Source organism: Rhodnius prolixus, unplaced genomic scaffold (genome assembly GCF_049639745.1).
Source record: "Rhodnius prolixus isolate KJV_2025 unplaced genomic scaffold, Rpr scaffold_2, whole genome shotgun sequence".
In the NCBI taxonomy this organism is placed as follows: Eukaryota; Metazoa; Arthropoda; class Insecta; order Hemiptera; family Reduviidae; genus Rhodnius; species Rhodnius prolixus.
In genome coordinates this window covers 23,576,773-23,595,140 of record NW_027411592.1, presented here as the reverse complement: position 1 = coordinate 23,595,140, position 18,368 = coordinate 23,576,773, and the positions used below count along the sequence as shown (strand labels likewise).

The 18,368-nt window shown below is 31.6% G+C and overlaps 1 protein-coding gene across 1 annotated transcript; it reads right to left on the bottom strand.

Annotated features, from left to right (window-relative positions):
* Nucleotides 1-2,919: 2,919 nt before the first annotated feature.
* Nucleotides 2,920-17,792, bottom strand: LOC141450470 (uncharacterized). Its single transcript, XM_074120955.1, has 13 exons — nt 17,201-17,792; nt 13,105-13,417; nt 12,624-12,792; nt 11,975-12,160; nt 9,607-9,774; nt 8,615-8,713; nt 8,402-8,519; nt 8,094-8,312; nt 7,786-7,939; nt 6,451-6,575; nt 6,190-6,292; nt 4,738-4,910; nt 2,920-3,508 (listed from the first exon to the last, which is right to left on the bottom strand). Exons 1-13 carry the CDS (start codon nt 17,587-17,589, stop codon nt 3,415-3,417), a joined length of 2,310 nt encoding a protein of 769 aa, XP_073977056.1. The 5' UTR covers nt 17,590-17,792; the 3' UTR covers nt 2,920-3,414.
* Nucleotides 17,793-18,368: the final 576 nt, after the last annotated feature.

The following is an 18,368-nucleotide window of genomic DNA, read 5'->3' as shown; positions in this document are numbered from 1 at the left end:
ACATCATATATATGTATTATATTCATATATATATATATATATGTATTATATTCATATATATATATATATATATATGAAGTGTAGAGAAATAGTCGTAAGTTATTTTCAATAAAAAATAGTTGAAAATCTGACTTCAGGTTTTTAAGTGATAATTGACGATTACGATTGTGTTAATGGTCTGTTCCCCAAGAAGGAGGAAGGAACGCAGGCAATTCAAAATGCCCATTGTACTCCGCTCACCCATCACCTTATAAGAGATACCGGGGCTTTAAGAACAATAAATCCGGCTTAAAATAATAATAAGTACAATAAACTAATAAAGTAGTGACACGACTCTAGATTTATTTTAAGCTAAGGAGACCTTAAAACGGATATTTCCTGTTAAAAGAAAACACTCAAGAAAATTTGTCACGATTGCAACTCTTCCACTTACGTTAAAAAAGTCTTGTTTTAATTCACAACTAAGTTGTGCTGTTTAACTAAGTTTACGCACACATATAATTTTTTATGCAAAGATTGTAGGCTCACTTTGCCCCAACTCTCCAGATTTTAATATTTTCATTGCAGTTTTGCTTCTATTGCAATAATGTATATTTAAAAAAATGTTAACATACCCTATTTCTTTCGCCGATTGAATTAGAATTCATTTTAAAATTAAAAGGCATTCACTGACAGCGCCAAAGCTTCTTAATGACTGAATCTCTAGTGCCTTACCTCGTGCGACCAAGATTTGGTGGCTGAAATATCAGGTGAACCAGTGTTAAGAAAGAAAAGTCATTTTCTTCTCTCACTTTACGATCAATAGTAAAAATAATATCTGCTGTATCGCGATATTCAACTTTAATTTCTCAATTATGAGACAAACGAACCTCTAAAGAAAACTGGTTTCAAGAAAAACAATAATGAGAAAGTGTGGAGAAAAAATGTTAGTTGACGTTTTTAGCGCACACACTTTAAATATTTTTTTACTGGGATTAATGAATTTTTAAAACAGAACTTATCCCTTTCTAAAGCCTCGCTGCAATTAAAGCTGACAGCTCATGTTATCACCTCAAAAATGGAATAAATAAAAAAAATCTTCAAAACTGCAAATATTGAGTACATATGTACATAAATATTGAAAGGAGGAACTGTTAACATTATATGAAAGGGGAAACGATTCGTAATTATGTATCCACTATTTTTCTGTGTAATTTCATTTTCATGAAAAATTCTGAGCTGCAAGGAAATCATAATTTAATTTAATGATTTTATGAAGTCCTTAAGAATATGGTAAAGGTAATCCTGACTTCTTGGTTCACAAGAAATCTTACATTTATGAGTACGCTCAAATAATGAAGATATGCAAAAAGCTATGTAAAATAAAACTAATCCACTCAACTCACACCTCCACTGTCAATTTAAGTGAAAATTGAAAGAAATGCATATGACTGTTTATCTAGTGAACTGCTTCAAGTAATGATTTCATATTACTTCGCACTTCCGGTCAAAACGGTTGCATTACTTTCTGTTTTAAAATAGGATAAAACGTTCTATAATGAGGGAGTTTATCAAATAAGACAGCCTCTAAATAAATTTTCCGATTACTTTATCCAGAACTTCATAAAATTAATTGTGCATGGTACCAAATGGCATTTTTTAAATCTACCTTCTACATTATTAATCTTATTCCATTCAGCCCTTCTAGATTAAAACACAAATTTGAATGTGTAATCACTGGTTGAATCATATTAAGATCAAAAACGGCTGTAATTGATTCTTCAATTATGGTACACTTTTCTTGAAAGAAAAAACTACAATCCACTGCTCGGTCTACAAGAAATAAGAAAAAAATATTTTCAAGTATCTTCTAAATTTCATGTAGATTCATTGCTCTTTAGTTCCCGTAAGTGGAAGACCAACTACTTTTTCAGAAACATAACAATCCCATGAGTATCCCAGCTTAACAACAATACACAATACTGTCACATTCACACATGAGATTAGGACCACCTGCAAAGTAGATTGCCCAAACTCTAGCTTAGCATCACATTCACATTTATTTTTGTACCACATAGTTACAATTTTACCGACGACTACATGTTACACATTGACACTTAAAGGAGACCTTTCATTAGCAGTGTTTAGCTTTGCCTCTACAATCTAGAGGACTTGGCGATCCTATGGATATCCCACAAAAGTCATCCCAGAAATCGATACCCTAGGAAAGACTAATTTTTTTTTTTTTTTTGAACCGCCGCGATGGATTTTTCTTTATTGTCACTTCTCTGCCACCTAAGAGACATTTTAGAGGCTAGAAGGACTTTTAGTCAATAAGGACAAAAATTACTGTAAATAAATTATCAGCAAATTTCTTTCGTCAACTATCTGAACTGTGATAACCAAAAAATACGATCAACATAAGTATAAAATCTATAGAAATGATACATTTACTAATAGAATTATATAAAACAATTAGCACATTACTATTGTTATACGATAAAAGTCTGGATGAGAAACGAGCAATTGAGCAACTCTCAGTAATAATAGTCTTTACAAATAGCTTACCCACAAGCCTCAGTTTAATTGAAAAACAGTTATACACTTCTTTTTTTGCTAACAAAAATCCCCTGAGAAATACGAAGGTTGGCCAGAGAAAGATAATTTTTGGTTTGCATCATCAAATGTTCTTGGCTATCACAAGTAAAGCAAAGTTAAAAAATTATAATTATAATAGTGGATATACGCGATTATCCTAAGATTATTTTTCCTAAGTCCTAAGTACAAATTCAAATTTCTGCATCTTAATAATTACCAATACTGCATTTTTACATTAAATTATAAATATCTTTTTTTGTCAATATTCATCTTAACAAATCATAAAGAAAAGGGTAAGAGGTTCTGTCACCTTGAACCCTTAGAATCAAAATGAAAAGTATATGAGGTGTATAAAAAAAAATCTTTAATATATACATTTTAAACATAAAATATAAAAATCATACTCAAGTTCAAACATTTTCAAAAGAGATCACTTCCAGCAGGGAATTTCGCGTTTTATAAATATGTGAAAGAAAACTCACTTTCGGATATTTTTATTTTCACAGCTGCTTAGATGCAGGAACATAGTACATTTAAAATATACATTTCAAAAAAAAAAAAAGGTTGAAATAAATTTAAAAGCATCTCGGTATTTCCCATATATTTTTTTGGACGAAATAAAATTAACAATTAAAATTAGTCACTTTAACTGATAAAATTTGCTTCTTTATTCAAAGGCATATTTAACGCATCATCCTTAAAGGAACGCTAATAATTACTTCCGAAAGTGACAGCGCGCGGTTAAAGCAATTATTTATAAATCACTGAAGATGTCAAAAACAAGCGTAAAACGTTGTGTAAAAACTTGTAGGCAGTACTGTTACTGTTTTATCGTCATTACTTATTTTTCTTGGACTTCTTTTTACCTCTGGATGGATTACCATTTTGAGAGTAAAGTGAATTTAGCAAGTCTTCAAAATCGGGTTCAGGCCTAGAAAATAAAATAAAAAATATATAAAAATAGTAAAATAGTTAATTTATATATATAAAAATAAAGTTAATATGACAACACAAATGAGTGATGATGGATGATAACCATTTACTGATATCACATACACTAGTTTAAATTATAAATGAAAGAACGGTTATCCACCTAATTCATGCACCAAAACACCGTGCAGGGGAAGACTGAACCAATAAAAAATAATCACGGATTATAAAACAAGGGTGTAGTTTATCTATCACATGCTCTGTTCAAAACATACATTGAAAATAGAGACACGAAACATGTCCAATATATATATATGTAAATACATTTTTATTGACTGACCTCCAAATCATTTCATAATAAAATAGACTGACTTCTAATCTAGAATTGAGATCTCCGTAAGGAAGACGAGTACTTTGGCCAAAAGTGGGCCCCATTTGTCTGAATTTTTGCATGACTTTCAAGAACCTAATTATAGGCTTATTAGTCTACTCAAACTACTACCTGAGCATATCTAGTGATGGCTTTGAAAGGTTCTAAAATAGTTTTAAATAATTAAAACATGGAACATGTTTCTATCTCACTTCAATTTCCCAGGGTGTGGTATTAACCACAAAATATTAAAATTGTCTCCTCAAGAAAATAAGTGAAAATCAATTGATATGTGAATCAACTAATAAGGCGCTAGGCAAGACTTTAAGGAATGAGATCAAACTTTATAAAGTTTCGGCGAAGCCCGTACTTTGTAAGGTATCCGAAACATGACTGCCACGGAAATATGAATAGCGTTTTCAGGCCCCAGAATTATAAGTTTTGAGTAAGAGGAAATTATACTATTATTATAAATTATTATAATAAACTTTTTTTTACCAAGGAGCATCCTATAAAAATGCACTGCATGATTTTCTAGTTGATTAGGTCTTAATCTTAAAATTTTACTAATAATTTTAACTATTCGAATATTTTTCCCCATTTTACATATCAAAGGGAATTATTACTCAGTACAGCTAAGACGAACACACATGTAAGAATGAAATCGTACCTTGGCACTTTTAAACGCTAATTTGACCCGCTTCATTCGGACAATGACGGTTTGTATCAGCCGCATCATAAATAATGTATGTAATATATAATGGGGCAAAAAACAACAGTAATTTTTCATCGCTAATAATTTCTTCTTGATTAAATTTTCTCTCCAGCTTTAGTTAAAATGTTATAACACTTGAACCTACCTTGGAGCCATCACGAGTCTATATTGAACCATATGGCTGTCCGGCCTAACAGATTGTATAGAATCACCTTGGCAATGTGCCCACTCCGTAATATCGTATACTCCACCTTCTATACAGGCTAAATAGCGGGAACTCCACCAACCCCATCCTCTTGATTCAGCCCACATATCACCCTAATATACCAAAAATATATTTAGTTTTTGTTGTAATTTCTAAAAATAAAATAAATATATTTATATTTTTATTAGAGAAATATTTATAATTAATAATAAATGAATACAACACAAAGTGTGGCGACACACACCATACAGTTCAGAACGAAAGTAGTAAGTACCAAAGTTAAAATGATCACAAATATCAACCACAAAGTACCAATCCAACAGGAATAAAAAATTAATAGTCTTCCCTGAAACTTTAAGTCAATAGAAAAAGCTAGACAAATAGAACACCGTAAAATTGAAAATACCTTGTTTTTTAAATTTTTTTGAAATATCTAGGAAATAAATAAACAAGGATATAAAACTCTCTGAATCAAATTTCCTCATAAAGTAGTGTGCTTAATGGAGACTAAATTCAACTCTGAGAGCAATTGAAGCAACAAATAATGAAGGGGCAAAATTTAATTTCCTGTTTAAAAAAGGCTATGCCAGGGCGTAATATCAGTGGGACCAAATAAAAAATCACAATAAATATCCCAATGAACTAACTACCAGGAATACGAATGGAAATACCGAAAACAACAGCCATTTTGACTGTTAATGTGACATCGAATGAGCCGGCGCGTACAATGAACACTTGATTAGACAAGGCAACATGCATATTTCTAGATAAGCTCATAAACTACAGAAGCAGGACATTACCACCTAACTTTACAGTAAAAAGACTGATGACTCGAGCACAAATTGTCATGGAACGTGATACATCAAACAAAATTCAACAACTTAAATAAATATGAGCCGTTCGCTGCACATTTCGATTAGCTCCATAAAACAAAAAAATTGAGAAATGCGATGAAATAACTTACATTGTTTTCTAAATTCGGTTTATAATATAAATTAAAATAAATTTACCGTTATAATTCAGCGCCTGCTACTGAATTTGAGTTGAATTTTGAATTATTGCGATTTACTTTAAAGCACGGAGTGAATCAAAATGACTTCTGAATTATTTATTTATTATTCAATGGCCAAACAAATTTTTCCGTTTAATGGTGTTAATCTTTATTATTTAGAAAATTTATTATAAATATAAAAAGCTATGACTGAACTAAGATCTTAAATTTAAAATAGTTCAAAACATAAAGGAGTTAATTGATTAGTGCAGTGAACAGCTCATACATAGATTTTGTATAGTTTGTTTGAATTTTTACATTTACAAGACAGAAAACCCACTGGACAAATAAATGTGTTTTTCTATTCTCTATATTAATGATTAATTATCACATTTCAATACCTCCTTTGCTGAGTGATGGATTTTACACTGGGCACAAAATCTAGCAGCATAACAAGGACGTTCAGTTACTTCTCTTTTGTGTCTTTTACCACAATTGTTACATCTGAAATTTTTTTTTTAATAAAGTTTAATAACTGATTCAAAATATCAATCAGAAAAATTATAATTAACATTCTTACATGTGTTTTAAAGTACACAAAATATTAAATTCTACGAAAATTTTGAATGAATTCCTTGTTTTTCGAATTAGGGTTTGTCTACCTGATAGTGTTTGCAGCATACTCCATCTTCTCATGTAATTGGGAAAGGAGATCACTAAGTTCACTCCAGGCTTGTTCTACTTGATTTGATTCAGATACGTAGCGATCATACGCAGCTCTCTTGGTCTAAATATAAAGTGGAAATTACACACTACGACGTGATATTATTTTTATCATAAAGGTGAGCTATTTCCTTATATTACAATCAGAAATAACAATAATTAATAGCAAAAAAATAAGTGTATAATATTTATCTTTTAATGAATAACTTCAAGCAAAACTGGATCTCTTTAAATACGTACTTAATATAAAAAAAAGGAACTATTGCCACAAAGGTTTTAATAATACATCTTTATCGCCTTTTATGTGCTATAGCCGAGATATCGTTCCGTACAGTACTATTCTAATATAAATATACAACCAAGCAATAAATGTTCCTAATTGTTTATATTTTACTTCAAAAACGATATACATAAAAACATTAAATTGTGAAGGTGAGTGTAATCAACAAATAAAGATCAATCGTTATAATCGGAATCTAAACTGACTTTTGTATTCGTATCAAACTTAAAGTCATTGGAGGAACTGGAATTATACTAATCTACCATACTGAGAGGACACATCAATTTTTAAAGTCAGATAGTTTTAAAATATTTGAGGAAATATGTGAAAACCTCATTCGGAAAATAACACTTTCTATTACCCCAACCTTCTTCAAGTTATTCATTTTTAAAAAATTCACCTTGTACAAATTAAATTAGCACAAATGTAAAGAATTTGGAAAAAAACAGAAGGCTGTTAATGATCTAGAGGACGATGCGCAAAAGGAAGCAAAGTTAAGGTTGAGAGATCTTAAGAAGATTCTTAAACACCCAAAAATAAATTTTCTCAACAAGTGTTATAAGTGTGTGTGACTGGAAATTTTAGCTAATCCAATAAAAAGTTTGTTAAAATCACTGGAGCCATCATAAAACTATGACAACCAAAAAAAAAAACAACAAAAAATCCCTAAATCTTTAAATCAGATTCCATTGCAAATATTATCTACTACGGCGAGAATGGAATCTAATTTTAGCTGAACAACATTTCGTTTATGAGATATTTCAAACACAAAATACACAACTAATCAAAACAACGCACAAAATAACTAACCATTAAGAGCAGGACTTGAAGTTATAAAGATTAGTATTTTCAAACCTAAATTTGATTTTGAGAAGAAATAGCTTTATCTCAGATTCTTGTGAAATTGGGCCTCAGCTTCCGTTCAATATGCTTTAGGAACAGATGGGTCTCTACTAAAGTGAATAATGGAATAAGATAAACAACAAAAACTAACAGGTTCCGCAATGAGATCGAAAGCGTGAACTAGTATTTTAAAAGCTTCCTCAGCACCAGGCTGTGAATTCTTGTCTGGATGTACAAGTAAAGCTTGGCTCTTATAATACTTCTTAATCTCTTCGTCCGTACATGTGCTGGTAACGCCAAGGATACTGCAAAAAAAAAGCCAAGTCTCATTTTACAAAATTGTTGACATGGAAAAATTCATACACCTGATTCTAGTGTTTAAATAATAATAATAACACTACCTTCACATTAATACTCATACTTAAATATCATAAGATTTTTATCCCTCTCTTTTTTTACCTGTAAGGATCCTTGCCCTTGCAAGAAAGAAGCCTCTTAATTGCATCACTTCCGGAAGCAGGTAGAGTGATATTATGGGCTAAAGATGATGGTGGAGGTCCTGGCGGCTTTGGCTTAGGTTCTTTTCTCTCCCACCACCACCAGCGTTTGAACAATCTACGCACACTGCGTCCACCTTCTCTAACCCAGCTACCAGTTCGAGCACAACTATCATGAAACCTACAAATAGAAATTATTATTATTATTATTTTAAGGAATCAAATTCTAATAGTTCTGCTTTAAATATCAGTACATTATGGAAGACTAACATATGAATAAGAAGAGATGTTGATAACGCCATGACGTCCCATAGAAGATGGATAAGCCATGTTGATAATAAGACTAGGTAGTATGATGATTGATCTTTCCATTTTCTACAGAGAGATCCTACAGTACAAAATGACATTAATTTTTTAATAATGAAATCATTAGTTAATATTGTGAAAACATTTTTATATAAATATTAAGGAAACATAATTTACCTAAACTTGTATCTCTTTTTCTATAATTTCTTTGAGTTCTCTTATTTTTATTTGTTCCTCTGGAGCTGTTCAGACTCCTATCTGTCTTGATACCTGTTCCTAGGAATTACATGAAATATAACTTATTTAATTACATATTTATGCATACATAAAAAAGAAAACTCTTTGTTTTATTTTTTATTGGAACAGTTAAGGTATGAATTTATTCATTCCTATTAATACATCAGTTAACTTAACATAAAATATCTTAACTTGCAACGAAAAATTGAAACAAAAAACGTCTGAAGGCCAAGTTCTAGAGTAATGGGAGCCACAATAGATCCATATGGGCCGCGGTGGCGTAGGCCTTAAGGCCGCATCAAAAGAATCTAATTTAATCTAAATAAGGCTTTTTTAAACTCGAGTATGTTTTACACATGGTATTTCAACAAGAATGTTAGAACCATTTTTCAAGTTAAGCCAAAATATCTTTTAATGACTATTAATCGAAGATTACTTTGTTGACCACTATCCTGGTTTTCTTAAGTAATGTGCCACAATGCAGGAATAAATGTAATGTCACTACGAAAAGTGGCTCTCCATCGAAAAATTTTGCGAAACTGAGAAATTCTAAGGTATTCATGAGAGGCCTATCATGTTTCTTGCAATTACAAGCAAAAAGGTAATTTCCGAGAAAATTTCTGCTCATGAACATTATTAACATTGGAAAGTAGGCTACAACTTCCTTTTCATATAATTCAAGCTTAACGCGTAAATTTTTTAAAGGAGCGAGGAAGATTCCTCATAGACATATCACCTCCTCAGCTCAGCGTTTCGACAACTCCGAGTACAAGAATGAGAATTTATTTACATAAGAAATAAATATAAACATTACTATCATGTTATAATGTTTCAATTGCTGAATAAATACAATACTAATGTTAGAACAACAACTAAATGCACAAAAAAAAATCCTTTTTCGCACATATATATAATCTCAGCATAACATTTACCTTTCCTTTCATCTCTGGTCTTAGGTTTACTGGATGGTCGATCAGTTGTTTTGACCCCAATTGTAGGAGCTACACAAGGACCACTTGTCTCCTTTCTATTTGTTACTTTGAGCTCTGGTTCTCTATAGGAACCATCTGCGCAAGAGATTTTTTCTTCTTTATCGTGTACTGGAACGCAATTTTTTAAAAATTAGTTATTGTTCAAATAAATTACTTTAAAAATAAAAATGTAAATAAAGTAATTACAGCTGTATGTTGCGTGTTACAGCTGTATATAAAAATGTAAATAATCAAACCTGTTATTGTACGGTCTTTTTTAAAGCAATTTTTGTTTTGTGCAATTTATTTTATTGTACGGATTTTTGTGCGATTTTTTATTTATTTTTCGTTTTATGTGGTACATGAATATGTGTCAAGATTCTACATATTGCATCAGCCAATTTCATTAGGCATACTCAATGTATAAACCATGCTAATGCAGTAATTGCTCAAATAAAACATCACACTTTAAATTCGTGCTGGAAGGCCTGAATGTGTTATCAATAGGAATGTAACCGAACACTCGTCATCATCAGAAATCATCGCGCTAGCACATAACATCTGCGGAGAAGGATTTGACACTGTGGGCGAAAATAATTTTATCGAAATGATTAAGGGCAAACCGTAAATGGTTTTTTTTTAAGGGGCGGTCCCCGAGCGCTAGCTTATACCCGCCCCACGTATACACTCCTCCGTTCAACCAAACGACCACAAAATGAGCTCTCAACACTCACAAGTGCAGGTCAACAAAGCAACAAAGCCAACAGGCACAGACAATCACAACAACAACAACAACAACAACAACACAACACCACCACAACACCACCATCACAACAACAACAACAAAAACCGTAAATGATAGTGAAATTATCAATAAATTAACAGATCATGAAGAAAGACAAGAAGAACCGGTTTCTAAAATATATTCAGGGATACAGCTTTACAGCAGATTGGAAAAGCTTTTTCTTAAAGTAGATAACAATTCCGAAAGAAGTTTGAAATTCTGAAAAGAGCTTCGATCGTGCATATCTGGCTAACACGATGAAGCAGCTGATCAAACGACCGTCAACGCAAAAACTTACCACCGACTATATGGTAACAAAAAAAGTAAATCAACTCTTGATTGAATACTTTTGTCATAAATGTCTGGTTCCCATGAACCCACACTCCCTAAATTAACTATGTAGAACTTCATAACCATTTGAGCGGTCTGAATGTGTGAGAAAATCACTCCCTTGAATTGATTGTTCTTCTCTTACAATCTCAGTAGCACAGATTTATTGTAAGAAGCCTGTCTGAAAACCACATTGCTTGGCTTACCGAGCTATTACTGCTCGGATTAGCGCAGCACACCCCGATGCCCTTCTATCCCGATTTTACCAATCAATCTCGTTTAATTTTCAAGTGAAACTTATCCTTAATGTCAATTTTCTCTTATAAATAATCAAATAACTTCACAAAATAATGGTTGCACTGTGTCTATGTACAACTGAAGATTTTAGTACTTTTATTGTTAATTTTTAATTTTAATAATCACGGATTCAGTCTCACCTCACCTCCTTAGAAAAATGGTTCAAAAAGGGCTATCAAACTGAACGAAACAAAATCTCAAAACATTACTTTCACTCTTCGACGCACCACTCTTCCTCCTATCTTTTACAATTTAATTCCTTTACCAGCAGTCAACGTAGTCCGCTACCTTGGGCTTTACCTTCACAGAAGACTAACATGGAACCCTCATACTCAACTTAAGAGAACAGAACTCAACAGACACTTCCGACAACTGACAAGACTACTCGACAACAGATCAAAACTCACTCTGGACAACAAAAAACTTATACAATATGCAAGTACATACATATATTAAAGCCAGTCTGGGCTTATGGCATCGAACTGTGGGGTTCAACCAAACGCTCAAATTTGCAAAGGATCCAGTCCTTGCAGTCTAAAATTGTTCGCTCTATAGTAAACGCTCCTTTCTATGTCACCAATCAAACCATTCACACAGACTTGAACCTTAATATGACCTTTCGTCACACAAGTTGCAAAAACACGTTACAGATAATTCTATCTTAACATTCAAACACATCACAATCCACTTGTACAACATCTATCTTCAATAACATTTCCAGACGTCTTAAAAAACAGTGGCCTCGCGGCCTCCTCTCTGATGAAGAGAGTCAGTTGAATTTAGAATGTTTTTGGAGTGTTACCGCTGAGTAACTTCTCCACTCTGATACGTGTGAATGTTATTTATTGTTATCATTGTTGCTTCCAACGCAAAATGCGTTGATTGTAACTAAATGATTAAAAAAAAAATTCTATTTACTCTTAAAAGATGCTGCTTTAGATCTACGTTTTTTTTCTCTTTTCCCTTGTTCAGATGATACATTCCGTGTAAGATGAGTGGATAGTTCCTCCTGGGAAGACCAACGTTTTAATTTCGCTTTCTCTGCTAAAGCTTCATCGCTTCCCGATGAACTTTCTCGCTTCAAACCAGCTGCAAGTTTGCTTCCTAATGTAACAATGGCCTTTTTTAAGATATGATATACAAATGATGTATACATATATTAGCATTTTAGAATTTGCTCTAATTTTCAGTTTAAAGATAGTAAAAATGTTAAAGATAGATTGCATAAAGTTATTTTTCAAAAAGTGAGGAATGTTTGCTATCTGCACAATAGCTTTAGAGATCAGTACTTCATACAGTTATAGATATAAAAAACCTGTTAAAAACACAATATTTATGAGTAGAATTTTAAGAGAAATATTAGAATTATTAACAAGAGAATCGAAGAAATTCGAATAATTCTTTTCCCTAAGGGAGATCACACTTACGACTCTAGCAAAAAAAGGCAATAAAATAAATAACTACAGAAACTCCATCATTTCTTAGCCATTGTACAACAGCCCAGAAGAATATGAAAACTAGGAATTTTAACAAAAACTGGTACATATAGAGAGTAATAGACCGTTACCGTTGCTGTTTTTGATGTGATACTTTTTTGAAGGATGTATATCACATTTTGGCAGTGTTGGTAGATTTGAAGTAGGCTTGTTGTTAGTTTGTAACTTAGCCGTTGGTGGTGGCGTCAGTGGAGCAGATTTGGCAACTACATCTGAGTAACTTGGGCGCATCGGTTTTACCTGCAATTCGACAGCAATAAGTTATATAAATATAATGGAAAATAAAACTGTCACAGATATCTAAAAAGATCTGCTTCAAATATTTCAGAAAACAATACTAAAATGCCGCTTAATTATTATTATATCTCTCTCTCAGTATTTAAAGTAACTTCCAGACATTTTAAATTAATTGTAAGTAGACAATATTAACGGAAATAAATAAATTTTGTTAACGCCTAAATGGATTTCTTTCTTTAAGAATTAAAAGAATTCTTAAAAAGAATTTAAGAATTAATCCTAGATTGGAGATTAGGTACTATTACAAAATCTTACCTCTGCAACTATTCTTTGCTTCCTTACTGGAGGAGTCTGGCCCCCAATTAGCTGATGTTCGTGTAATGGAATGCCAATATTGATTTCCTGTTCTTTGCATTTCTGATTATAGTTTACAGCAGCCTGGCCAACAGACAGTTTATGGGTTTGTGAAACCGAAGGTGCGGCAGGAGAATTTGTAGGAGATTGGGTAAGGGGATCATCTTGATGTAAACCACTTCCAAATGGAGAATATGTTCCAGTTCGATTTGGTACCCAATTACCAACTACATTTTCAATTAGGCAGCCATTAGGTATAGCCTCGCTGAACGATCTAAAAGTTTAAATAAAAAATTATTATTTTTTTCAATTTTTGGCGGATTTATTGTAAAGAGCAAAATTAGTATACCTAATAATTCAATAATAAAATTGATATACTTAATAAATCAGAAATAAAACATAGATAACAGTTAAGTATTCAGATAATCGGAAGTTATTATCTACCGAGTTTATTTGTTATTCTCCTTTAGAAAATAATATTCTTATGATCAAATAAATGCTGATGCGAGAAACATCATTCAATGTTACAATCCCTCAATTTGTATCAAAAGAACTGGACCAAAGCAAAGCTTAAAATTTTGTTCAATCTCATTAATAAAAGTTAGCTGTGGTTCACAAATAATTACATATAAACAGTACACAAGACAAAATGTGAATTCAAATATTTTTAATCATTTAATAGCGAAGTGATTAGTTATTTTTTGTAAGTTACGAAATTGACATAAAAAGTATTTACATTTTTATTTAAAAAAAAGCGAATGAATCTCAATGGTAATAGATTTTTTTAGTGGGATTTCGAGAATAGTCAGGAAATAATAAAATCTTCTTAAATTAAAATAATCTTAAGACTTCTTAAATTGTTAGCTATCGGCCGTGCTGTTGCGTAAAGCACGAAATATCATCTAAACCATTCTTAAGTAAAAATCCAGAAGACTGGATAAATGGGGATAAGCGTCGAATGTAATGGAGATGGTAGTCCTGGACAAGGCACATTACTAGACGGAGATACTTGCACTGACTTCCTTAAGTAAAAAATAAAATAATACGTAAACTTGAGGAACACTAATACATTAAGGAAACGACCAAATTTTAGAGCGTAATTATGGTTATACTAGAACATAATTTAACCATATCTATTGATCGCTTCAGTGGTTAAATCTTTTCAACCAACAACTTCTTCCTCTATAATAGTCATATTTAAACAATGCAGAACCTTGTTCCAATAAGTGGCGAATCAAATTTACACAAAAATTACTGTCACTCTTCGGTGAACCTCTTGCCCTTCCGTCGTATTTAACTAATATGGAATCCACTAAATTGAAAAACGATTGGAACCAATTGCTATTGGACTTGCAGGCGGGTACAAGAGATTAGCGACTAACAAATAACTTCATATCTTAACTAATTTGTACATTAACAATAGGAATCAAACTTTTAATTATATCTAATATCTTTTTTTTAAATTTAAAATTCTTTTTCACATTACAGTTGCATGTTTTTATTTCTCTACTCTATTCTACTCACAAAACATAATGATCCTAAAATATCTTCTGCAACTAAGCTGTATTTTAAATAACGAATGATTCTTTTTCTTGATTTAATTTTAAGAAAAAATTAGGAGACCATTAACGAATAAACATATTTTTCAGAACGAAGTCCTATATCTAAATTTGAAATGACTTCATTACTACCATTATGATAGTAGCAATTAAGGTAAAAAATAGAGAAGAAATTAGGTCAATGGTTAGTACATGACCTCCCACGAAAAGATCCCGAATTACCGTTTACTTCCCTTAGATTTTTGTTCCCTAGAACTAACTGTCCTAGGATGGACAGGTTTTCAGTAATAAGAGAACATAGTGCGGTGGCTAGCAGAAAGCAAAGTAGTTTTTGGGCATTAATGGATCTCTGATGTAAGCTTGCCTTAATTAAAAAAAAAAAGGTCTCTAAAAGTCGAATATTCTTCCATTTAATCAATTTTTTTATTTTAAACGTTTAGAAAAATTGAAAAAAAAGACAATAGATCTTTGCAATATTACAGAAGAATTATTCCAAACAGCGTACATATGATTTTATATTTTTATAGAATAAGGATAAACAAAAAATGTCAGCTGAAGAAATTGGGATACATAAAAGCGATGTAAGGCTTTTAAATTATATAAAGGAAAGACTATTTTAAAAACAAGAAAGTTCAATAAAAAAAAATATGGATGACCCATTCACCCAATCTTTAATTAATGGATAGCAATTGTCTTCTCTTAAAGAGCGGAAGGAATCTTCATATTCAAAGATACAATTAAATGAAGATTAAATGATACAATTACAAAGATTAAATGAACTACCTGTAAGTAACATTCTCTAAAATAAGATGAGCATTACTCACTCAGAAAGGAAGTAATAAAATTTTGATTTCGTAAAAGCTTGAAAATTTCATGATCTGATAATCTATTAATTGCACTTTATCTGTATCAGTTTTAAAGCAAACTAATTGTATTACTGAATATTGGTGACCTAAATTTGCCTCTAGATATAGAAGTTGTAGAGCAATTACCACTCATGCTCTATTTGTAATGTACAGATCTGTATATAACAGATAAAAAATGCATAACAAACTTGAAGATGTTTTGTAGTAGAGTAATAATCTTCTTTTTTTTGTAACAAAAATTACTTTAATTAGAAATATAACAGAAATTATCTCTTAATTTATCAATTTCAGTCTTTATTATTAATCTTTCGTTCGAAGACAAGGTTTTCTTCAGTGCTTATGCCGACTAATTGACATTGATTTTGATTACATATTTAAATTTCAATAAAAAATGTTCACTATTTCATACAGCAGGATTCCTACATAACATGTAGATGAAAGAAATAGCTCTGAATCCACTAAAATATGTCCTCAAGTATAAATCTTCTTGAGCACTTCTAAATAATTATCTTATTAAAAAATAAGGAATGAGGCCGTACAACCATTTCTCGAATATTTATTGTGGTAGCCTTACAGTAAAGAATTTGTTTTACAGAATACAAGATATATATATCTCAATAACTATACTTTACTGAACCCTATTAGGTTATGGCTCTCTGTAAATTTGTATTAGCAACATCAATCAATGAAAGCGTTCTTTTGCCGGGATCTAGTAGGAACGAGAAATATCCTTTCATAAGTGGCTACTCAATCCCATGTCGAGGAAATTCAAGTAGTTGACATCCAATTACGATTGTGTAAATTTAGGGGTATTAAATGCTAATAAATAGCACATAAATTACTTTGCTGAGCTAGAATGTTGCTGGATTCCAAATTACTGCTGTTCTTCTTATAAAAATAATACTTAAAAAATTCTATTACCAATTTGTGACGAATATCTATTCTTTCGAGAAATACTAACTGCTTTCACGTGGAAACTTTAACGTACATCCGTATGAGCGTTCTTTATTTTGTTTATTACAAAAGCCCCTATTCGTAAAATAGCAATATTTGGAGAATTGGAAAAAAATCTCATATTCAAAACTAAAACCCAAATCTTATAGAACTACGGATCCCCGATTGATTTATGATTTATTACTCATCAAATAGGAGAATAATTAATGGCCAAACGTGCATTTAAGAAAAATTGCTCTCTTTTTTGTGTTAATAAAAAAATGAATACTAGATAAACTATTAATCAGATTTAATTCTGTTAGCATACTGAAGTCTTTGTACTAATCAATACTAGTTTAAGCTACAATTTATAGATACAGGCACTAATAATATGAATGCTAGGCATAGTAAGTCACTGGTGACATCTTTCACACCACTTACAGTCCATGGGAAATAAATTTCAAGAGTGCTAAACTTTTCTCTTTTTTTTTGGAAAAGCGGTAATTGCTAACTTCAAGTTCTTTACTTTTCTTATTACGTATTCACAAAAAATAAAACAAAAGATGGTCGATGGTCCAAGAGGTAATAATAAATGCGACATATTTCTAAAAAATAAAAATAAATAAAGCTTTCAAACATGAAAACTAGATTTATTCAAAATAAAAGTATATAAATATAATATATATGTATATATCTGACCTCTGGTAGTCAATAAGGGGCTGAACGAGATTCTGGGTTGGTTGCTGGTAGCGAACAAAGCTCACAGGAGGTGCACTACTGTTTGGCTTTGAAAAAACCACATTCACAAATTTTCCTCCTCCTACATCCACCATGCCGATCATCTCGCTATTCTCTCTCACCTGACTCGGATAAAAAATATTCTGATGCGAACTTGACGACTGATGTGGTGCAGGACCCCAAACTGGATGGTGACTACCATTTGTAGGATGCGTTGTAGTGGTTTGAGGGGAACCCAAAAGTAAATATTGTCCATCATAACTTTGAAGATCGGCTGTCATGTGATCTATGATATCATCGATACATCTCTTTTTGGATTGGTCTGAGGGCTGCTGAGGATGGCCAGACATTGCTCTCGATGTAATTCTTCGGAAGGTATTTGAAACAAGACCGAAAGTTTCGATTTTTGCTGTTCAGGCTGTTTCACCAGCAAGAAGAATCAAAGAACAGCGCTGAACTAGGCCAACACTAATACAATTGTTGTGTAAGAAAACAACCAGACCCATCCAGCCCAAGCAATCAAAACACTCACCATTCAGTGCCATGTAGATTTAGAGAAATATTTTAACCATTAACGCTGCAAAAACAAGTAAGGCAATTTTGCTCCTACTACAAACATTAAAACCTCAAATTATCCATCTTTAATCATTTATGGCCACGTAATATATAAAAATTGTATAAATATTTTATGAATGTAATCTCGTTTAAAGCGCGTATTTTGAATTGAAGGTTAAGGTAAAGACCCTACAAAAAGAAATGTATCTTTCTTAAAAAAATAATAATAGCTAATGTCACAGAAGTATTTCTTTTTTTTTTTATTAGATTAACATATCAGTAAAATTTTAAATACTGGAATTTGATGCCTTAACTCTTGAGAAATATTTTACTATACCACATTAGTCAATTGAAGATCAATCTGAAGTGCATATCATTAAACCTAAAATTTAGTTTCCCTAGAAAACTGCAAAAATATCAAATAAAATTTAGTGATTGAGAATAGTTACCCATGAAAAAAAGCAATCGAGACGTACTTTACACTTGAAAATCTCAGGAAACTTATAATCACACTTCTACTTAACATATTTTCTTCATTTTGCAATTATTGCGAATTTACATGGCCTACCTGTTT

Coding starts and splice junctions, on each gene's coding strand:
- LOC141450470 (XM_074120955.1), bottom strand. CDS start 17,589: ATGTCTGGCCATCCTCAGCAGCCCTCAGACCAATCCAAAAAGAGATGT. Junction 9,775..11,974: donor TAAAGCAGCATCTTTTAAGA/GTAAATAGAATT, acceptor ATTGCGTTCCAG/TACACGATAAAGAAGAAAAA. Junction 4,911..6,189: donor TCCATCACTCAGCAAAGGAG/GTATTGAAATGT, acceptor TTGGTATATTAG/GGTGATATGTGGGCTGAATC.